Source organism: Anser cygnoides, chromosome 13 (assembly GCF_040182565.1).
Source record: "Anser cygnoides isolate HZ-2024a breed goose chromosome 13, Taihu_goose_T2T_genome, whole genome shotgun sequence".
Lineage (NCBI taxonomy): Eukaryota > Metazoa > Chordata > Aves > Anseriformes > Anatidae > Anser > Anser cygnoides.
In genome coordinates this window covers 11414086-11436572 of record NC_089885.1, presented here as the reverse complement: position 1 = coordinate 11436572, position 22487 = coordinate 11414086, and the positions used below count along the sequence as shown (strand labels likewise).

The following is a 22487-nucleotide window of genomic DNA, read 5'->3' as shown; positions in this document are numbered from 1 at the left end:
GCGCAGGGGCGAGGAACGCTCTGAGGCCCCAGCTGTGGCTTGGCGCCGGCCGCCGCCATCTTCTTGTACGGCGCTGGGCGCCGCCATGTCGCCCCGCCGGGGGAAGGAGGAAGTTAACGCTTGGAGCCGCCGGCCCGCGTGGGGGCCGCCATCTTGCCGTACGGCCGCGCCGCGCGGGGGCTGCCATCTTGTGGCATGCGGCGGGCCGTCAGGGTGCGGCGCCATGGCCGCCGCTGCCAGCCGTTACCTGAAGGGCTGCGGCTCCAGGCACACGGGGCCTTTCAGCGCCGTGGCCGAGCTGCTCGGTAAGCACCGGGAGAGGAGCCTGGTGCCTTGCCGGCGGGGCCTTTGGGCTCGGTTTGTGTCGCTCACCCCCCGTACCCCGGCGGTGGGGGCACAGCTGTTGGAGCCCAGCCGCTCACTGGTGTCGCGGTGTCCCCCTGTGCTCCTGCCCTGTGGCTCTGGAGCAGCTCGGCCTCAGGGGTGGAAAAGATGTCCCTTCTCAGCAGTTGGGTTAGCGGGTGTGCTGCCCCTGCTTCCCCGGTGGTTGGGAGAGATACGGTCGGAAACTGACCCGCTGGAATTGACCGGAGGGCAGGCAGGGTTTGGGAGGGAAGAGGGGCGATGTCCCGTACTGCTTCCAGCCTACGTACCGTACGTCTCACCGCCCGTGGTTCTTCCTTCCCTAGACAGTGCTTCAGATCCCGGTGTGACAGCTAAGCTTCTCTGCATTGATGTCGTGAAGCTCAAGGGTCACCTTTGTTTAACTTTTACGGATAACGGGGCAGGAATGACTCCTCGCAAGCTCCACCACGTGCTCAGGTAACGAGCCACAAGCCCGCCCGCATCCAGCTGCTGGGCTGCATTCTCCCACCTGTCAGCATCGCCACTGGCCTTTGGCTTCCAGTTGTCAGCATCCAGCATAATGTGTGCACACGCAGGGAGGACGTTAGGTGCTACCTGTAGTGAAGAAAATACGACAGAATAAGTGTTCTTCTGAAGTCAGTCACAGGACAGCAGAAATCTGTTTTTTTTCCTTTAACTGCCTCTTTCATGTTTTTAAGAGGCTGTTGTGTTGCTGGCAGGTGCCCAGCCTGCACCTGAGGTCTCCCTTCTTGCTCTTCCGTCAGGGCCACTTCCATGTTCCTGGTGTCATCTACATCTGCAGCATCTCCTTCCTCTCCCATGTCTGTCAGAAGTGCCCATGTGGACAGGGATGTCTCGTGGTGGGGGGTGATCCTCACACCAACCATGGTTGTCTCCTGTCCCAGAACTGGTGCTGCTACAAAATGTCCTGGCTTTGATTTTCCTGTATGAGTTGCTCCTTTTCTAGCTTGCTTGGTAAAGCGTGGCCATTTCAGGGTTGGAAGTGGAGGGGTTAGGACCTGGTTCTTTATTTCTCTGACAATTTGATTTGATATAAACAAAACATGAGGGAGCAAAGCAGAGAAACTAACCTTTCTTGAAATGCAGCACACGCAAAGTCCATGGATCTTCAGAAAAGCAAATGGGTTTCAGGAAATAAACAAAAAAATCAGGCCATGTCCCCTTCCTGCCCTGTATTGTGTGGGAAGGAGGAAAGAAATGCCCTGGGCTTGGTAATTTTTTCTGTACTTGCCTGTGAATTGAAGTGGGGGAGGGTGACAGAAAGCTTCAGGAAACCTGAATGAGATACAGCAATAGCAGATGGAAGCTCCTTGCAAAACCTTTCTTCTTTGGTAAGAGAGCAGAAAGCTGGTGATAGTAAGAAGGCAGGGAGGGAGGCAAAGCATTAAAAGCTGCTCTGGGGCAAACATGTAGTGGTCTAGGTTGAGATGTGGCAGATCCACAAAATAACAGTCCACTCCTTCCTATGCTTTCAGCTTCGGTTTCACAGAGAAGGCTGAGAACAGAGACCACCCAACCTCTGGATTGAATGGAAATGGCTTCCAGTGTGGCTCCATGCGGCTGGGGAAGGATGCCATTGTGTTCACCAAGACTGGAGGGGCTCTCAGCGTGGGGCTCTTTTCCCAGACCTACCTGGAACTTGTACACGCTGAGGAAGTGATCGTCCCGCTGGTGCCATTCAGCCAACAGAACAGTATCCTTCCTGGCCGAGTGGCTGAGCTGCTGCTCTCATCCAAAGGGGCACGGGAGGGCAGCAGCACTGCCATGGTGTTTGGAGGGATGGGAGTAACTGTAACGGTGCTGTACCTGGAGAATCCGTGCAGCAGGCCTTGCTGTTAATACACTGCCATCCAATATCGTTCCCTTCTGCTTGGGCTGGAACTTGTCATGTGTCTGCCTGGGGGCATCTGCTGCTAACCTGGCTCCTGGCAAGCCATTGCAGTCCTGCTCCCAACCTGTGGACTATCTGTTTCGGTCCCTTTTCCCCCATACAGACCCATGTATGCATGCCCTGCCCAGGAGCTGTGCTCTCTGCTGCTTTTCTGCACCCATACTGGTGCTGCCTGGGGAATGCTAGCATATTTCTGGGCTGTGTTTCCTTCGTGTTAAAGGCATTTGATAATACACAGCTCTCCGGCACTGCTGGTACGGCCCTGCTTGTACATTATCAGCTGGCATGGCATTATTGCCATATGTCTGTGCCCTACCCTGCTTGATACTTGTGTTGATAACACAGCTTGATAAATTTTTTTCTTCAGAGCATCCTACTGTCATGTCTGTCCTGGCTCAGTCTTTGTCTAAGACCATCCTCCTGTAGTCTGCGTTGCGTCTCACGTCTCTGAGAAATAAGGCCTGTGGCAAGCTCTTTGTAGCTGATTTTTTATTTCTTTTTTGTCCCCCTGTGGCAGAAGGGAGATAGGTGGAGTGGGCAACTCTGTTCTCCTTGACCGTGTGGCTTCTAGAGAAAATAATTGTTACTGAAGACTCTCTGCTCAGCCTGAAGGCCATCCTGGAGCATACCCTGTTCAACACTCGTGAGGAGCTGCTGGCACAGTTCGATGACATTCCAGGCAAAAAGGGCACGCGCGTCCTCATCTGGAACATTCGCAGGTATGGGGCTGGGGTGCCCGGTGAGGCAGCAGTGCCCCCTAAGCACGGGGAAGAACTGATAGCAGAGGCAGCTTCTGGACAGTCCTTGGCCTGGGTGGTCTCGGGCTGCTTTCATCCAGTCTGGCCGCTGGAGGAACAACTGCAGGGGTTTCCCCCTTCTCCATTGGGATGACTGAGTGCTTGGGATGCCCCGCTGTGAGTCAGAGAGATGGCTCTAGTTGTCTGTCACACCTGTGCAATGGAAAACCCTCATTTTCTGTGTACCAAGACTGCTCTGAAGTGTTCTGCTTCTTTGGCGTTCTGCACTGAAATGTCTAATTAAACAATTGACTAATGAGATCCGTGGGGCGTGTGAAATAAGCTGGTTTATCAGCTCCTCAGGAAATTCCCTTGGGACCCTGATACGGAAGAGCAGACTGGGGAGCTGATGACTGGAGAAGATTGTCCTTATTTTTGTGTCTGGTGTTTTTCAGAAATAAAGATGGGAAGCCGGAGCTGGATTTTGATACAGATAAGCACGATATTCGGTTAGCTGACTTCCTTGCAGACAGTGCAGAGATTCCAAGGAGAAAGGGGCTGCGCTCTCAGGAGAAGGTTCAAGAGTTTCCTGCCCTGGAAATGGAGTACTCGTTACGGGTAAGTTGATGAGGGCTGAAAGGGAGCAGGGTGGCCTTTCCCTGAGCTTGTTATGCACATGAGCTGCAAAAACCATGAAATCCAAACTAGATTTTGGGTTCACCTGGAAAAGATTACACAAGACTAGGATTCTGCTTCCTGTTGCGTTGTGCCGTCCCTTCTCCTAGGCATACTGCAGTATCTTGTACCTGAAGCCTTGTATGCAGATCATCCTGCGGCAGAAGAAGGTGAACACTCAGCTGATCACCAAAAGCTTGGCGAACACTGAACACGATTTATACAAGCCGAGATTCTCTGTATCCTTCCTGACGCCTTTTGGCATTGCTCCCTCAGTACATGGTGGCAGTTTACCCCAACATCATGGCTAGGCTCAGGCCTTGTCTAATGCATAGAGGAACTCGAGAGTTAAATGAATAGAGAGGCTGAATTATTTTCTTCTTCCCATCTCCTGGTCATCTTTGAGAAGCCAAGTCCTGATGTGAAGCTTAGAAGGGAGCTTTCAAAGCTGCTTCGACTGGAGCAGTGGATAACAGGCTGAGGGGTCAAGCTGCATGTCAGCCAGTTCCTGCCGTACCCCAAAGGTAATGTCCTGTGGTAGGGCAGAATGACACGGAGAAGGACTTGAGGCTTTTCCTGCCTGGTTAGTTCTGCTTTGAAAATACCTTCCAAAAGGTTGACGTGCTTTTGGAGAACAGTGCCCACAGAGCACAGACTATTATCCCCAAGTCAAAGCCAAGTGCAGAGAAAAATTTTCCCTTCAAATCTCTCCCAGAAAGAACTTTGCATATATTTTTTTTTTCTTTTCACTTTGTTTTGAATTACGTCTGAGCATCTTTTACCCCCCTTCCTCCCACGTGCTTAACTGGTGGTTTGCGGTCCTGAATTTCTGTGCTTACATTAATATGAAAACATTGATCAAATATGAAAAGACTTTATTTGCTTAGATTCTCTACTTACATACTTGCTTCAAAGGCGCTTTGTCCTTGCATAACCAACGTGCGTGAAATAACGACTCCTCACGATTTGGAGTTTAATATCTGCTGTGTACGTATGAAGTGGCATTGTATTGAAAAGCACACGATGACTGTGTACATTGCAAAGACATGAACTCTGACTTTAAGAAATAAGCAAAATAGAATGTATTTAGACAAAAAAAAAAGGATAGCTAAATATTTTAATCCTACTACCACAGTTCCCTATCCGAGAGCAGTCTGGAACGGAGTTCATGTAACAGCAGTCTGCTGAAGGTGAGCTCTTCCTTCTTTGATGGACTTTAGTGTCATTATTAGTTGTTAAGATTTCTGCAGCCCTGACTGAATGTGCTTATTTCGTTTTGTAAACACTGGTTGCTTATCTTTTAATAGCAAGTAAAATTACTAGTCATTAGTTATCTTGTTTGTGATTTCCTCAGAGGCAGCTTCCTTGCACAGATCTGCCTGTTCTATTATCAGGGCAATGTAAATGACTATCAGAGGTTTTATTAAAGCTATAAGCAAAGCATATTTTGACTTGGCAGGAACAAAGTGACTCCACTCAGTACTGCTGTATCCAGCTCACCTTCAGTCAGTTACACTTGTTCTTATCTGATTGTTGGCCGCGTGCACGAGGTGGTTGTTGGTAGGCCGAGTGCTGTTTTCCTCCCGAGGAAAGGAGGTGGCGTGCTGAGGAATGCAGCGTGGGCTGCTCGATCCTGCAGCCTCTCTGGTGTGCTTCACTTCTTCCTGCGGAACTCATGTGCATCTCCCCTACTTCTCCTCTGGGGCTTGTTTTTTCTTTCTTCCTTGACGTGTTTTCCCTCAGAGCGAAAGGGTGAAGATCACCTTTGGATTCAACTGCAAGAACAAAAACCACTATGGGATCATGATGTACCACAAGAACCGGCTCATCAGATCTTATGAGAAGGTGGGCTGCCAAAAGAAGGTGAGTGGCTAGTGTCTTTTAACCCTTTTTATATGGGAGAGGGGAAAAAAAAAGGCTTGAAAGCAGCCTTATATCTACTTTGCACAGTGTTCAGAGGTGAACTAAGGGGCCTGATGTCAGAGGCCATGTCCCTAGGATCAGATCAGTGTGTGTCTGGACAGCAGGTGGTTGTCCAGGTTTTAGTTAACTAGGAATGTCCAGCTGCTGTTTAATACTGCTGTGGCTGGAGGTGCTACCAGAGGACAGGCAGGTTTGCCTGTCTTCCAGGGTGGTCCCCAAATGGTGATCTGCTCTGGCAGGATAGCCTGCACCCCATCAGGAAGCTGTCTGGGAAGTACTGAGTTCTAGCTGTGGCCTTGCAGCAGTATCTCAGAGCTGTGGCACACCTTGGAGATGGTTCCATCGTAGCCTTGAAAGTTCTCATCTATCAGTTAAACCAGCATGTGCTTTGCTTTCTGGAACAAAAAGCTCCAGTATATGCTCAAAATACCCTTATGGCATGGGGTTTGTACCTCATACATGCTGCTGGCCTACAAGACACAGGCCATGGTGTTGCCATCAACCTTTGTATCACAGGATTTGGGGCATCTGCACTCTTCAAAGGGCTACTTTCTTTTTTGTTGTGAGCAGAACTGGCTAAAGCAGCTCTTCCCCTTGGTTTCTGTCCCCCAATGCAGGGAGAAGGTGTAGGTGTGATTGGGGTAATTGAATGCGACTTCTTGAAACCAACACACAACAAACAGGACTTTGAAGAAAGCAAGGAGTACCGGTAAGACAGACCTTTGCCCCAGGGATGCTGCTTGGAGAGGGCTTTTCTGTGATACAGCCTTTGTTCTGAGCACTGCACGTGTTCTTAGGTCTGGTTATTCTGAAGTAGCTCCAAATTAGACCATTTTTACTTTCTCTATTATGCCTAGAGATCATGGAGAATTTTGTCCTGGAAGTCTGGTGCAAACATAGAGCCCTGGGTTGAGGAAAGGACACAGTGTCTGTGTTCCGTCAGGTCTGGCATCCATGCTTGTTCCCCCACAAGAGTCCAGCCTTGCAATTGGACTCTGTTTGGAACACAATAGAGTCGAGTGGAGTCAGTGATCATGTTCACTTTAGCAGAGCTGCCCAATCTAGGAGCAGACCTTCAAAGTCAAAAAAATAAAGTTGGAAGCTTTCAGGGAGCCTCCAGTAAAGGGGTGCAACAGAAGGAGGCGACATCCTCCCTCTGGGCACCAGCCCCTGCTCTCCTAGGGTTGCAGCACTTTGGGAAGTGCTGCGCCTGGGGAAGGGGACTTGTGGCAACTAAAGCTTGTGACAACTTTAAGCAAGACGGGGGCAGAACAGGCCAAAGTAGGTTTGTGCAGAACTAATTGGGGTGGGTCTAGCCAGGCCTCCTTAGTTGCAGAGGTATGGAATGGCCATTTGATGCAGTCTAGCATGTTTGTGCTACCCGCAGGTTTGTGGCCAGAGGGACTGGCTCCCCATGTGCTGTGCAGCCCGTGGGTCCCCAGGCAGGCCAGGTTTTGCTCTGGTTTTCATGGGAGGTGTATGTGACTTTGAATACCAAAACTGACACACCCCAGAGAGGATCAGGAAGGGTTTGAGGCAGTGGAGCAGCTCTTGGGGATGGCCTGACATTTTTTATGGTGATATTGGCCCATTTTTGGCAAGTGTGGGGTGGGTGACAAAGTAGGGTCAACCTAAAACCTGGAATTGCAAGTCTGAATCAAGACCTTGGGGAAGGGGGTTGTGTTTGCCCTGGTTCTTCCTTGTTCTGCCCATTGTGCCAGTGGGATTAGTCCGACTTCTTATGGAGTTCTTCCTTCCAGACGGGTGATCTCTGTGCTGGGACAGAAACTCAACAACTATTGGAAAGCAAAGATGCAACAGATGAACTTGGAAAACATGGATGCAGCTTGTGTAATAGCGTAAGGACCAGCTTGCCACTGCTCTGACCTTTTCCAGCATTAAAAGCCCAATGTTCTCCTCAGCCAGCGCGGGATGGGCATGTGTCACCCAGAGGGACAGAGGCTGTGAGGGGGTGACTGGACCCCTCCTTCCTATAGGGAACTGAAATGTGAACCTGGGGAGTTAGGCCCTGTGGTTACTGGGGGGATACCACACCCTGGGCAGGCTGTCCATGGGAGAGCAGAGGCGTGCTGGCTGCCCCAGACCATTCCATGTGCTGTGCTGGCATTGCCTTGGGATCAATGCTCGTTCTGAGCAGCCTTTCCTGGTGTTTGTTCTGCACTTGAGATACTCAGACCGAGTGTTGGTTTTTGCAGAGACAGACCAGACCAGATATGGGTACAATGTGAAGAGTGTCTGAAGTGGAGGAAGCTCCCTGACAGAACTGACCTTACATCATTTCCAGAAAAGTGGTTTTGTCATCTCCATCCACTCCACAAATACAGGTAAGGGACTCGCAGGTTGAATCCTGAGTGACTTTTCTCCATGCCATCATGCGTCTTTGAAATACAAATGGTTTCTGCCAAATGCACGAGTTCCTGCTTTCCCTCCACATACCTGTGAATATACGTATTTTTTAAAACAGACGGTGTTAGAATAGGAACCTATTTCAGTACATGCTTGCTGTGGTCACTGTGTGATCTCTTTTTCCTGATGCATTTAAAATGAGACTGAGCAGCGGAAGCTGGCCATTTAAATTAAAAGCACTTCTGTAGGAGTGGGTGGGTTTTAGTTAAATGTACTGATTGAATTACAGCCAAATGTTAAACGTGCTAATAACAAAATATGGTTTCTCGTTGAGATCTGCTGACCTATTGGAAGATAAAAAAAGCTTCGCCTCCTTGCTAAGGATATCAGCTAAAGTGCTAAGCAGAAAGAACTGATAGACTTGGGACTGAGACCAACTGTCTAGATTTTACTGAAGGAGAATCCTTTCCTCTGATGAACAGATTCTGGAGTGCAACCAGTTTAAAAGGCTGAACTGCCTTTATCCATTGAAATTTGGCATTCCACAAAGATAAATAAGGTAGCCTTCATAATACTGTTATGGAAATCATTTGGCTTTGGAGCCAAAGAGGGTAAGTTTTTATGGCATAGGAAATAGATAATAAAAACACTTTTCAACAGAGAAAGCTGATAAAGGAGTGGCTCCGTTTAAAGCTGCTTGATACATTAAAAGTCTGTGATCTGGGAGAGGAAGCAGCATAGATTACAGATTTGAGACAGTTCTTTGTCAAGCCATACAAATGGACTGTGGGATTTGTGAGTACCTTCGGAACGACCTGGTTCAAGTGAGCAATCACACAGCAAGGTACTGGCAGAGCAGAGCAGGCAAGTAAGTTACTGTGGAAGGAGTAATTAGGATTGCCTCGGTGTACAGATCATTTCTAAATTAGCGTTACCGTCTGAGGAGGGAGACCTAAGAATGTGTTTAACAGTTCAGTGGAAGCATCTGTGCACTACTTGTGACTGTCACAAAAGTGATGCTTACATTTATTTTTGTTGGCTTTGAAAATCTGTGTATGCAGAATTTGTACCCTGTGCTTCAGGACATCCCTGCAAATGTATAGTGGTGCACAGAGGGAACTTTCCTGTTGTCCCGTGGCTCGTGACTGTGACAGTTTCTCTCCTTTGAAGCAGCTGGTATTAGTGGTCTACGCTGCCCACACTGGCTGTGATGCATTTCTCTGTCAGCTCGAAACCGAAGCAGAACTGGCTGGCATACTGTATAGTGGGCTGAACTCCATCTCGTAGCCTGTACTTTATTGCTCTTCATTTATGTTACTTTGTGACTCAAGTGGCTCTTTTCCATTTAGCGTTTCAGCACAGAAGCATTTAACTTCTTCAGTTATTCTCTTGATCCTCTTTTATCTGAAATCCTAAAGGATTAGCGATGTTGCTGAGCTGTCCAAAGAGCGGAGATTTTTGATGGGTGAGGGGAGTCAACCTGTTCTTTCACACACTCAAATATGGTTGACTGGTTGACTGCTCTTGTAGAAGCTGTTTGGTGCCCGAGGAACTGGAACACAGTGATGAGAACAGCCCCAGATACAGACAGAAATGCAGGAAGCGGTGAGTATTATCCAGTTCTACTTTGCAGCTCAGCTACCTTGAGCAAGAAGTGGGGAAAGGGAGGCATTGGGTGTCCCTTATGCAGCAGTGGCACATGGTTCTAATGTAGGAGATGTCTGCTGCGTTCCTCCTCTATCCCATTCTTCTCCTGGCAAAAGAACGTTGTACTCCTCAGTGTGACAGCAAGAAGAAACTTGCTTTTTTCCCTTCTGTGTTCTAGGGAGCAGAGTGGAGAGAAAAAGAGAAGGTCATCATTGTCTGAGGAGAGTGTGGAACAGCAGGTGAGGCAGGTGGGAGAAGGCTGCAAGAACCAGCACAGGGAAAGCCTTTGTGCTTGATGCTCTAGGGCTTGGCAGGTTCTTACCCCTGCCCTGCTGTTGTTCGCATTCCCCCAACAGGAGAGACACCAACACATGATGTTGGAGCATCTTATAAAATGAGACCTTAATTTTTATCTGCCTACAGCTTAGAAGTGCTTCGAACTCTTAACAGTAACAGGGACCAAGGCAGTTCCTGACCCTGTCCTGCCACTCCTGTCTGGAAGAGGAGAAAAAGAGCAGAAAGCTTCCTGCTGCTGTTTCTGGGGTTGCAGGACATGTTCTGTGTGGCCTCCTCTCCTGTTTTCAGGTTAACTGGTTACATAAAGACTCTGGTGTTTTGAATTTTCAGGAGAACTGTCTTTCGGACACGGCTGCCCAGAATGGGTTCTCCGGGCAGCTCTGGACACTGCAGCATGCGATCAGGTTGGCCATCCTGTAGGGACAGCTCCCTCCCTGCACTCACCATAGTGTCCAGATGCCTTCCTGTAGCCCTGCAGCTCCAGCCTTGTCCCTCTGTGTGCCGTCTTCCCAAAGACACCTTCATGTCACATGCCTTCAGTTCTCCATACCTTCATGTCTTTTTCTCAGTTCGTTGGAAAGGGCAAACCTGGTAAGGACAGGGGATTTCTCTTCCTCCTTCCCACAAACCATTTTTCTGCTGTGCACCATCTCTAATCAGCTTGCCTAGTGCAGACCACATAAGTAAATGAGAGTTTGTTCGCTGTCATAGAGAGTCTGCCCTGATTTGAGCCTTGGAGGGTTTCTGGGAGTAACTCTGTCCTCACTCACGTTTGTCGCCTCTTCCATGTTGTAGCATCCGGTTCTTCCTTCTCTGCTTTGCTCACGTTTCCTCCATGACATGGTAATTTCATGTTATTCCAGGTGCATGGATGTAGAGGCAGTGTGTCTGTTGCGTGTTTGTCTGTAATAAGCATGAAAGCTCTCACTGCACAGCAGCAAGTGCTTTGTCAAAGCACAGAGGAACTAACATGCTGTTCCCAGATCGAGGAGATACGCTTCTGCAGCCTGAAACACCACCTGTGCTTCCATGGTACCGGGCAGCGGGGTGGCAAGGGAGCGGGCATTACTTTGCGGCCAGTGACTGCATATATTCGTCGTGAGTCAGTTAACTGCAAGGAGGCCAGGTCGCAGCTGGCAGAGCTCCTTGGAGTGGTGTCTGTTGGGAACAAGACCGGCCCCTCGTAGCCAAATGGATATTAGAGGGACTGGAAACTGATCCTTCCTGGCTGAGTCCCAAGGATCATTGTTGCTGGGGTGTATTGATTTTAGTACCTGCCTGGGGGAACCTGCTCAGAAGGGCCTTGGTTGTCTCACTGTGCGTCTTTCCTCTCGGCTAAGTTTTGGTTTCCCCCAGTGCAGCTGATGTATCGAGGGCTGTTGTTTTACACTCCTCAAAGTTCATTTCTTCCCCAGGTGTCACCCCCTGCATCAGTGTCATTGCCTGCTAAAGCCAGCAGTTTCACCTGCACCGGGAAGCTGGAGCCTGAGGAAAAGGGTGCTCATGGGACTGCTGCCTTTTCCCTTCCTCTCAAAAAGACAACTGCAGTCCAGGGAGAGGATGGACCTTGGGAGCGAGACAGCTGCTTAACAGCAGGGTAAGTGGTAATAGGTTGCATGCTTCTGCCCCACCCGTGTTCTTTCTTCTGCCCACGTGTTGGGATCCATTCTGAGGTCAGCGTGGAAGGTCTTGGTGAGGTGCAGTTTGTTGGAAGTAGTGCGCTGGCCAGAGCCAGTGGATCTGTCCTTATCTGTCCTCCCTTACTGGGAGACTGGTTTGCAGGGCTCAAACGCTCCTTCATCCTCCTGTATCCCCACAGAGAAGGTGAGCAGGGAGGAACTGAGGGACGATCAAATTGATAGTTTTAAATCTTCCAAGTTTCAGCTCAGCCAGTGGCCTGTCCATGTCGGTGTTAACACCTTCACACCCCTTGGACTTAAATTAACTTCCATCGTTACAGTTCTCCAGCCCCATGGTCAGTCTGAATGGCAGCTGATGTGACTGCCAGAGCCAGAGCATTCAGCTCTAGGAATCGCTCTGTACAGAGGATGTTTCTATCCAAGGGAAGCTGAAGACCACGTGGCTTCCAGTACGAAAGAAGGTTTCTGGAGAAAATAATTTCTCTAAGTCCCACATTCTCTTCAAGTATTTTTTTTGAGATATGGTTTATTTATTTGTATATTTTCGAATTATCTTCCTTACCCCCTCCCGTGCTGTTTGTAATTCTGTAAGTGCTGACACTTAGTGCACTTCAGGAGGGAGCAATGTGGCCTTTTTCCCACACGGTGGCACTGCCAGCCTGCCTCTGCCCCAGGTGGCAGCCTGGCCGAGGGGCAGCCTCGCCACCTCCCGCATTTCTCCCTGTACGGCCTCTGGGCTGCATCAGGGCAGTGCCTTGGGGCTGCTGGGGTATTTTTAGAGAGTGGATGCGATGCGCTGAAGTGGACCCTCACATTTCTCCCTCTCTCTGTGGGATCGTTTGCACGTGATGCAGCTGGTTGGTGTATCGCGGATCCGGCTGGCCTGATGCTTTTCTGTGCTGGGATCTCTGGGAGGGAGAGGCCCAGTAGATCATACCAGGTTTTAAAACATTGTTTGATAATAGTCCTGCTCATCACTAGCTGACTCAGAGTAGTAATTCTCAAAGCTGCCTCTCATTGTGGGGCCAAACACCTGCTGCTACTCCAGTTACTCCTGTCTTAGCTATTCCCTGGCCCCTCTTGTCTCTCCACTGCTGTCACATTGAACTGTTTTTTCCAGGCAAGCTCTCCAGAGCACCTCTAACAAGCTCTACCAATATCTTTGCGCTCCAACCCTGCTCACGTCTTCCAACATCCCTTTTACCCTCCACTCTGCTTTTTTCTGAGCTCCTCCTTGTGTCCACATTACCTGTCCTGTCATCTGTTTGCCCAGCGCTGTTGGGAATCCACCAGAGGGCCTGGGACGTATCACAGACTCGCGAATAGACTGGCCTTTCCCTTCCTGAATTTGGCTGTTACAAACAGGTCAGGCATCTGAGGCTCTGACAGGTGCAAGGTCTGGTTGGGTTTGTGGACAAACATGCTCCAAATGATTTTATAGCTGAAGAAACGTAGAGTGGCAGCCCATTGGGAACAGACCTGCCTGGCATGTGAAATGAAATGCGTTTGGCAAATGAATTTCAGATAGGACGTTTCGCACATTTCTGAATTGCTTTTTCCAGGGACCGCAGGCCAACCCCACTGCTGTCTCAGATGGGGGACGGGCAGTGGGGCTGGGTGGTGGGGAGCCAGGATCCTTCAGCTCCGTAGGCCTGATGTGTCCCCTGCATGAAGTGGGCGTGACAGCTGCTAGTTGTAAGGGCAGAGAGGGAGTGTGAGGAGCAGCATGGTATGAAAGACAGATACCACGAGTTTTCCTTAGCAGCGACGCCTTGTACTGGGCAGCAAACACCTGGCCAGGAGGAGGATTGATCCCCACAGTCAGGAGCTTGATAGTGTGCTACAGTTGCAGCAGCTACTGAGGTGAGCTGTGCTGTGAATTGGAGACACTCCTGCCTGCTCTCACTCCCATTTTTTTGTTTTCCAGCAAATCCAAGTTGACCAAAAAAGAAGAAATATTGGAGAAGTCTGAGAACATAGTGGTGGTTTCACCCCCAGACCTGACTTCTCCTAGCCCCCATTCTTCCTCTCTTCAGAAGAGCTTTGTGTTACCTCATCGAGCAAGGGAAAACCTTTTGTGCAGAAAACAGGAGGATGTGAATGTAGGTGGCAGCTTGCACACTTGTGTGCTTGAAGAGCAGCTGGGCACCAGCCTTGCTAACAGTGTGTCACGCTGGGAGCGATGCTGCCTTAAGGCATTGCCCAGTAGCTCAGCAGAAGGTGAGAAGAAGACTGGCCTGATCCAAAGGGGGCAGAAAGAGCAAATGCCAAAATTGAAAGCAAAAAGACAGCCTGCAGACATGAGTGTTTGTGTAAATGCATGCAGGAGCACAAAGGACATAGAAAAGAAACCTTTTGTGCCAGTTGTCAGTGTTTTGAAGGCTACTACGGGCAGTGGAGCTCCCATTCAGCTCTGCCCTTTTGGATGGAAGCAGGAACTTCACAAATTAAAGGTGGAGAAAGCCCCACACCTCAGTGATGGAGACAGAGGAGGAGAAGAATTGCAGGTCCTCAACACCCAGGAGCAGGAGGGTATAACAGAGCAGGAGGATGTGAGAAGAGCAGCGGAGAATACCTCTGTGGAACTGAAGAACATTTCTGCAGAGAGGGATTTGCTTCGGTGCAAGGTAACGAATATGCAGCTGTGTATCCCTGCTGGTTGGGAGGGTTTCGGAGAAGGTGGGTCAAAGAGGAGTGAGGAGGAGACATGACGTCTGCATAAAGAATGCATTGGGCTTTGTCCTTGATTTGCTGACTCTTAGCTCTTCCTTCGGGCCTGGCAAAACTCATTTTATCTTGCTGATTGATACCATTCCTGTGCATGCACCCTCCTCACATTTCAGGTGGAGGAAACTGAGCATGAGAAGTGTTGCCTGAAAACAGAATTATTGAAAAGCCAAAAGGAACTGGCAACGCTCAGACCTCAGAAGGTGGAAGGCTTGTACTGGGGCAAAAACCACATGGGTTACTGCCAAGCTGAGCTGCAGGAGCTGAAAGCAAAGCTGGCGAGGTCCACAGAGGAGAAGGCTGAGCTGATGGAGAGACTCAAGGATACAGAGATGCACTTAGAGGCGCTCAAGGAGGCACAGGTTTCCTGCAGGGGCCCAGAGAAAGACGATGTGAAGAGGTCAGAACAGTGGGCTGGCCGTTCGGCGGTCCCCATCATCCCTAACGTGGGGGGAGAGGGCAGGAGTAACCATGGGCTGCCATTTCCATGGGGCACTGCTGCCCTGATACTCATCACGCTGTGTAGGTAGCGGGATTACAGCTGAGGATCCTGCTGCTGTGAGGAGGCAGAATCAGCAGATGGATCCACGTAATTTGATGAGGCTTCAAAGATGCCTTACAGAAAAGTGCTTTGTCCGTGCAGTGTCAGCGCTACACTGTGGCACGCTGTTGCTGGATCCCTCCCACAGTGTTGGGTCTGTAATGGAGATAATTATGGGATGGAGCTGGAAACCCCAGCGCTGGTGGTACTCCTAGCAGGGAAGGTGGCAGCTGTGTGTGTGATGGGAGGTATCGGATCCAGGCGCTCACCTCTGACTCCTCTCTTGGCTTTTCTCTCGCCCACAGTGTTACGGAGAGACTTAAGAACCTGCGTAGGAACGTGAGCTGGCTTCTCTCGCTCATCCTCCCCCACTTGGAGCTCCGGAATGTTGACTTTGAGTCAGATCAGGTGGATGAGATCTTGCAGACCATACTGGAGGCAAACCGCACGCAGGAGTAGCCATCTCTGCTGCCGCTGGGCCTTTTGCGCATCACCAATAAACCCCTGGTTTCTTCACTCGTGCTCTAGGTGGTCATTCTGGTGGGGCGGGAGGCTCTCTTCCTCAGCCTCCCCTGCTCTGACAGGACCTGCTTTCTGCTCTCTGTCGCCGGAGGCTGGGTTTCCCCGGGGGCTGGGAACCCGGGGGTGCTGTGAGCCGTGGGGATGGCGCAGGCAGGGCTCTGAGCACGGTTAGCGGTCGGACACTGCCGGGGGGCAGCGTGATGGCGAGCTTCTGGGCCCTTGCGCTCGGGGAGGCGGCCTCGAGTCCGCGCTCTTCATCAGCCCACGCAGCAGCTAAACTGGGTCCCTGCCTGCGTATTCCTCCCGAGTGCATCTGTTTGTTTGTTAAATAATGTAGCAACACAAGGTTCCTCGAACTAAATTTATCTCCGTATGTAGCTATGGGAACAGTCGGTGGCATGGTGACGCTGGGGCGTGCAGTCAGATCTGCGAGGCTCCGGGCTAGCGTGGCTAAGGCAGCTCCTTTCCGCAGTAGCTGTCCTGTGGGGGGAGCTTCTCCTTTAAACTTTCTTTTCAGGCCTGCTTTCTTGGCTCTTTTTTAGCCAGCTGCACGTCCATCCTTTTGGCTCAGGGAATGCAGACGAACGTGATGCAGACGTCGGTTTTGAGAGCAGCCAGGTACGACGCAGGAGAAGGGTCACACGGACCAAAGGATGCTGTAGCTCCCTGTCCTGCCTCCAGCAGGCTTCAGAGGAAGAAAATAAGGGCAAACGCATGTGGCAGTCTGTCAGTATTGTTCAAGCCTGTATTTATCTCCAGTTGAGAAGCTTCCCAAATCAAATCTGGTTTCCTGCAGGTATGAAATGACTGGCTTAAAGGAGCTGAGGAGAACCCCTCTCAAATTCCCGCATCCCCTGTTCTGGCTGAAGGACACATCCTTCTCGGGCACGTTCTCTTGGTGGGCCTGGAGGACAGGGCGTGTGTGTGTGTGGCCAGCACAGCTTTGCTCTTCTGACATGACTTAAGCCCTTCATTTATCCTGCGAAGGCGTGAGACCACATGACAGAAACTGCTCCGGTGGTGTCACCAGTCATGCGGTTTGTGTTGCCTGAAAGTCAGGAGTTGAGCAACCCGGCTGTGTGCATACAGCATGCCTCATCCTGCGTGCTGAGGACCTTGCTGCCGCCTTTTCCCCTGTGGCTGGGCTTGCGTGCAGTACTGCACCACTGACTTTCGCTGTTGCTGGTGCAGGCAGAAAGGACGTTATCAATACAACTGTGGGTTTTTTTTTCTGCGGTCTGTAGGTAGTGTGCCTGTGTCTACAATTTTTGATTTCCTGTCCTTCTGTTTGAATCCTGCTCTGTTTCTAGCTCATGTTTCCAGATCTCAGATCTGCGTCTATGAGCTCTCTTGACATTTTCAGATTGAGCTGTCTGCTGTGTTTTCAGGTCAGTACTGCAGGTGGTAACACTTGAGTTTGAAGGTAGCTCCCTTATCTCCCTCCATTCATGGTTTGAAGGCAGCGTTTCTTATCTCCATTTATGTTTGCTTTTTTTTTTTGTTTTGACATCTTGCCAGCTGGTCCTCAAACCACAGGATAACACCCCCATGGCATTTAATTTTCAACAGAGCTATTGAAGAGATCAAATCTCCACCGGGATATCACAATGAATTGAAGTTCCCTTTCACAGCGTTTGGGACACTTGCATGAATTTTACAGTTGCGTGGAGTACAGTTTTGCATAGCCAGGGAGATCGTGGGGAGCTGTCATGCTTCTGGCCATGCTGGGAAGTTTTATACCATAAGCTAGTCATCCTTTGAATCATCTGCCGTGGGAAGGGGAAGAGACGGAGCTTTATTTTCTTCTCCAAAGCTGCTGCTAAAGCAGGAAATGTCTACACCTCCATTAGGCTTGATCTCCACATGTGTTAGCTAGTAATCTTAGTTGCTGCTGCTCTTTGCATCTTTTTTATTCCATCCCATTATAGCTAGCTCTGGGATCTGAAGTTTATCCCCAATACTACTTGACCTTACTTCTTTACGAGATTATTTACAGACATCCCCGACGTTTGTCCTGCCTTGTGCAGCTGTACCCTGTCTCCAGGATCTTGGCTGCTGCCGTGGTGGGAGCCGTGGCAGAGCCTGAACAACTCGGGGCTGCTCTTGTTTAATTCCTGCCACCCAGGGAACGGCGACCGTACTTGCATGACACACACAAATAAGGCGCTTGGGCGTTAGCGATAGGAATGAGCTTTTCTGAATGAGGAGGTGGTGAGTAAAGGGCAGCTTTGATGCAAGCATCGATCGGCAGAGATCCGTGCGCCTACAGAAATGTTTAACAGCTTGTGAACAGTTAGCGGGTTTCGTATTCTTACCTCTGCGTCTCGCATTACCAGCAAGGCAAAATACAGGCTCTCTACAGTAATACGTGGGTCTTTGACATTTCTTGAGCTGGTTTGTTTTTCTCGGAGTAAAGAAATAACACAGAAAGCGGTTGCGCGATGGATCATTTCCTAAATGGGTATAACTTGGCAAACAGTACAGCTGTTTGTTTTCCTTAGATAAGCTGATATCAAAGTACCTGATTTTGAAACTTGGCACTTGTCTCCTGCATCTCTGAAAGCACACCGAGCAGCGCCCGTGCCAAAAGCTCGCGATGCCGTAATGGTTTGGGGGAATTAAGTTGTGTAGTGAAGATAAATACTTATTGCGGGTGAGGAGGTCAGTAAAGCATCTCCAAAGATAAGACCACTTGGCAAAGCTTTCTCCTCCTAGAGCTCTCCAGGTCCTCCCTATCAGTACCATGCCGTGTCTCATGAAGCCTTGGAGCTGCGGCAGGCAGCCCTGGCAAGGCTCAGTGGAGGAACCCAGCCTGTCCTCCTGCGCCGCGTGGGAGGCGTGCAGGTGCCCTGCTGCAGCCTCGGAGCGGTGCGAGGAGCCAGGGAAGAGCAGGGCTGCATTTCCCCTCGGCTCGCGCTGCCGCGAGCAGTGCGGCTTGCTCCATCCCACCCGGGAGCTGGGAGTCTTAGCGCTGTGTTTCGTGGGCAGCTTCCCTCTGTTTTACAAAGATTTCCCATGGGGAGGGGTAGCTGCGCTCAGGGACAGCCGAGGATAAGCTTGTCTCTTCTGACACGACGGAGCTGCCATCGGAGTGCCTGAGGGCACGATTATTCCTTTTGGCAGACTTTTACTCAGCCAGAAGTCCCAAAGCTGGGGGAATTAGCTGCACCTGCCTGTGACCTGTGCAGTAACAGCTGTCTGCAGCTGCAGACTTACGAGCCAGGGGCGTATATGGGATGCTAGGCACTGTATGGTGCGCTTGGGAGGGAGGCTACTTCAGTTCTGGGGAGCAGGCTGTAAGGCACAGCAAGACCCTTGTGTGCAAACAGGCCCTGGGACATTTTACCTGCTTCGGCAGGGGGTTTGGACCCGACGATCTCTTGAGGTCCCCTCCAACCCCTACAATTCTGTGATTCTGATCCTGTGATTCTGCCGAGGGCTTGGCTTGGGAGCAGGGGCCATTGCCCTTGTTGAGGAACGCAACAAGGGGACAGTCCCCAGCCCTGCGGTGCCCGCTCTCCTTGCCTTGAAAAGGAGGAGTTAATTATTCCTGCCATCTGCCGCCTCTTATCTGTGCCCCCTGCCCCAGATGCCGAGATGGAGAGAGCAGCCTTCGCAGCCTGGCACCACCGTAGCAGTGAGGTGGCTTGGGAAGAGCAGGAGGCCAATGAGGAAGTGTGCAACGGCAGGAAAGGTAGGGCTGATCAGAGATTAATCGATCTCTCCCCCGCACTCTGACAGCTGTCCCCTGGCCTCTGCTGCAGCCAGGGGAAAATTGAAAGGCAAAGGGCAGCGTGGTCTTCCCAGTACAGCCTTACTGGAACAGCTCAAAGGGTGTGGGAGCATCAAGGTTGGGGAGCCAGTGGTGGCCTCAGCTCTGCAATGCCTGCAGACCTCTTGGGTGTCTCTGTGGCTTGGAAGAGCTCTCTTCTTGCTTCCACCCACCCCATAAAAGGAAAAGGGCTGAAAATTTGGGTAATAATACATCCGTTGTAGCAATCTTGGGAGTGTCTGCCAGGTGTAGCTGGTGTTGTGGGACTTTGCTCTGATGACCTAAAGAAACTTAGAGGTCTTCTAGGGAAACAAGTTCAGTGTAGTCATGCTGTTCTGTGACGTGGGTTTTGTCCTGGTTTTAGCCTCTTTTAGCAAGCTGGACATCCCAGAAATAGAGACGGTATTGCAAGTTCTGTGAAAAAAGGCACCTGCTCAAGGAAAGATTAGTTCCCCGGTGTGGGAAAGGCTTCTTTGAAGCACACCCTTCCTTTGAAATCCTGAGCAGAGGCAAGAGGCAGCCCCGGGGCTGGTGAAGCCTCCGTGGTTCCTGTGCTTCTAGGGTGACTTCCAGGGTCACGCAGCGCGGCTGAGAGCCTGGAGGGGCTCGGCTGCCTCTCGGGCTGGGTGTCTCCGAGGTACAGACCTAGAAGTTACCTGCAGAAGTTACCTAGAAGTAACCTACAGGTTAGCAGCTGCCAAAATAGGGGTGCCCCTGGACCGCAGCCCTCAAATGTCCCGGTGTATCCTGAGCATGGGGACAACAGGCTTGCTTGGGGTGACTCTGCGGCCTGGTTAACGTGGTTGCAGCTCGGTTTGTTCGTGTAAAGGTTTAGGACCCTCTGGCCTCGCTCTCTTCCTTGCAGCACGCCGCTGGTTAACCAGAGGTGGGCAGTGGAGCTGCCCAGGGTGCGGCACAACTTCTCTTCAACTCTCCAGGCGCTTCCCAGTTCTCCAGGAAGGATTTTGTCTGGAGATGAGTCTGCTTTCCCTGGAACAGGCTGCCCAGTGAAGCTACTCCATCCCTGGAGGTGTCCAAGACCAGGTTGGACGAGGCCCTGGGCAACCTGATCTGGTGGGTGCCATCCGTGCCATGGCAGGGGGCTGGGACTGGGTGGGCTTGGCGGTCCCTTCCGACCCAAGCCATCCTGTGATTCTGTGATATTTCTGTAAGGTCCCTGGTGTAGCTTCTATTTACACTCCTGTACAAGTGTTTCTTGCTGATAAAGCTTGTTTTGCTGGCTCAGTTGGTGTAGGCTGCACTGATAAAGATTGTTGCTGCTGCAGATTGCATGTGTGCTGGCTTTGCTGAGATCGCTAACCTGGAACTCTTCTAGGGTAGATTAGACTTAAATTATGGAAAAATGTGATTATGGTATTAATGTAATGCCATGAAGATCGAACCTCTGTGTCCTTTTCATGAGTCTAATACCTGATTTTTCAAGGTAAACAGTTTTTATAGCTCTCCTGATAAATTTCTGAGTTGTTTTTCGACCTCAACCAGGAAAGTGCTTTCTAGGAGCCTGCTCTCATGCACCCAAAGGTCCACTTCCCCTCTGTGTCGTGGAGTTTGTTCCGCCTTGCTTACCTCATATTTTTCTGTCAAGAGCAAAAGATCCTTTAAGGCTCCTCTGAAAGCTCACTTTTCAGAACATGGGTAGCCGTGAGGCGCAGGACCGGCTTTTCCTCCGACTGAAGGTGTTCCCTGAGGAGGAGCTGGTTCCTCACCAACCCTCACCCGCAAAGCCTCCCGCTAAAACCAGAAGAGCCGGGCACCACCGGCCTCACCTCGGTATCCCAGCTCTGTGGCTCTAGCCAAGGCTGTCCCCGAGGTTTTGGGAGGTCAGGAAGCCTTTGGAGGTGAGGTACGAGTGCCGTTGCTGCCGACGGGCCGGGAGGCAGCTGGGGAAGGAGGAGGGCAGAGGAATGCGGAGGCCGTCTCCAAGTGCCTCGGCCCATCAGGAACTTGGCCTCAATTTTCTTCCCCTCCCTTCTCTCCTCTCTGCGTGCTTCCCTGGGTTGCACGGGGGGAGAGACGGTCTCCCCCAGCACCTAGCCCCATACTCCTTAGAGAGCCTCCGTGAATTATTTGCTGCTTCGGATCCGCTGTCCCGGGAGGGAAGGAGGCAGGTGTGGGGTGGCAGGAGGAGCTAACCTCCGGCTGCCTGGAGGGCTCCTCGGTGCTGGGGGATCCTGCCAGGGCTGTCCCTTTTAGTAAGTGCTTCGTGTGCTGCGGGATGCCCGGGGAAGGCGGCATCACCTGCATCTGTCCCCAAGGCAGGGGGGAGCTCTGTGCTGCTCGGGGGCTGCCTGCAGAAGGCTTGGGGCCGAGCGAGTGTCCTTCTGAGGAGGAAGTTAGGAAAGAGTGACGTGCTTGAAAACCACACTTCTTGCGACTGGCCTGGGAGGTTGCAGCCCGTGGCCCAGGTGTGGCTGCAGGCTTGTGTGCTGGGCGTTTATAGTGCCTCTATTGCTTCAGAAGATAAGGGCACGTTAATACTTTATTGCCCCCCTTCTTTATTTGAGGCACCGTCCGGAGCCGCAGCTCTTGCTCGTTTTGCACCCCCGGCCCCTGTGACCCCGGGTCTCCTTCCCCAGGGCAGCACCGAGCAGCTCAGCTGGGCACGCGCTCTGTGCCCCGGCCGTGGGGAGCGGGGGAATGGCCTGTGCCGTGAAATCGCCGTGGTCCCTGATAGTGAGCATCTTCCTCGGGGAGAAGGGGAGAAAGCGTGACTCACGCTGTTATCGGCAGCGTGTTAGCCCCGCGGGTAAACACGGTTTCACTGGCGCAAGGTTAATGGTGACGTCTCAGTGGGGAACCCGGTGCCCTCCTCGCCGGGACCTAATCTAAATCGTTTTATGGGGGGCTGGCGGGTGAACTGAAACCCCCGTGGGTGCAGGGGTTATCGCGCCTCTGGCAGTGGGATGCAGGACCGACGGGCATCGGAGCTGGCACGGAGTTAAAACGCACTCATTCCTCCGCGACGGGCTGCCTGCGCCCTCCTCTGCATCTCCCCTGCCCTGGCGCACGTGGCGCTGCTCGGTGCCGCCGGCAGCCCGCACCCGGACCCTCGCCAGCTGCGGGGCTGCGGCTGCACAGTGCCCAAGGGCTGCGTGGGGTGGGCTCGGCCCTGCCTCCCCATCCCAAACCAGCCCCTGCAAGGACCCCCGGGCTCAGAACCCGCCTGCGAGACCCCGCCGTGTTTTATTTGTCTCCTGTAAGACCCGGAGCAAGGGATGGGGCTCCCTGTGCGTGACGGACGCCAGGCAGGGCAGCACAGCCCCACCACAGCCCGCCCTGCCAAATGAGACACTGGGGGGGCTCCTGGCCCCCTGGTGCCGGAGGAAAGCTCAGTCACAGC

General features: G+C 51.6%; 1 protein-coding gene across 3 annotated transcripts; it reads left to right on the top strand.

The window, feature by feature from the left end:
* Positions 1-146: 146 nt before the first annotated feature.
* Positions 147-15348, top strand: MORC4 (MORC family CW-type zinc finger 4). Of its 3 annotated transcripts, none has more exons than XM_013183802.3 (16): positions 147-305; positions 690-822; positions 1863-2080; positions 2850-2997; positions 3471-3633; positions 3801-3929; positions 5434-5553; positions 6231-6322; positions 7374-7472; positions 7830-7958; positions 9511-9585; positions 9806-9866; positions 11340-11521; positions 13492-14191; positions 14408-14691; positions 15138-15348. In XM_013183802.3, the coding sequence occupies exons 1-16, from the start codon at positions 224-226 to the stop codon at positions 15289-15291; spliced, it is 2769 nt and encodes a 922-aa protein (XP_013039256.3). In that variant the 5' UTR covers positions 147-223; the 3' UTR covers positions 15292-15348. The 3 variants fall into 3 exon arrangements, with proteins under 3 accessions (XP_013039256.3, XP_013039255.3, XP_013039257.3); XM_013183801.3 differs by having other exon boundaries at positions 9806-9875; XM_013183803.3 differs by lacking the exon at positions 14408-14691 and having other exon boundaries at positions 9806-9875.
* The last annotated feature ends 7139 nt before the right edge of the window (positions 15349-22487 follow it).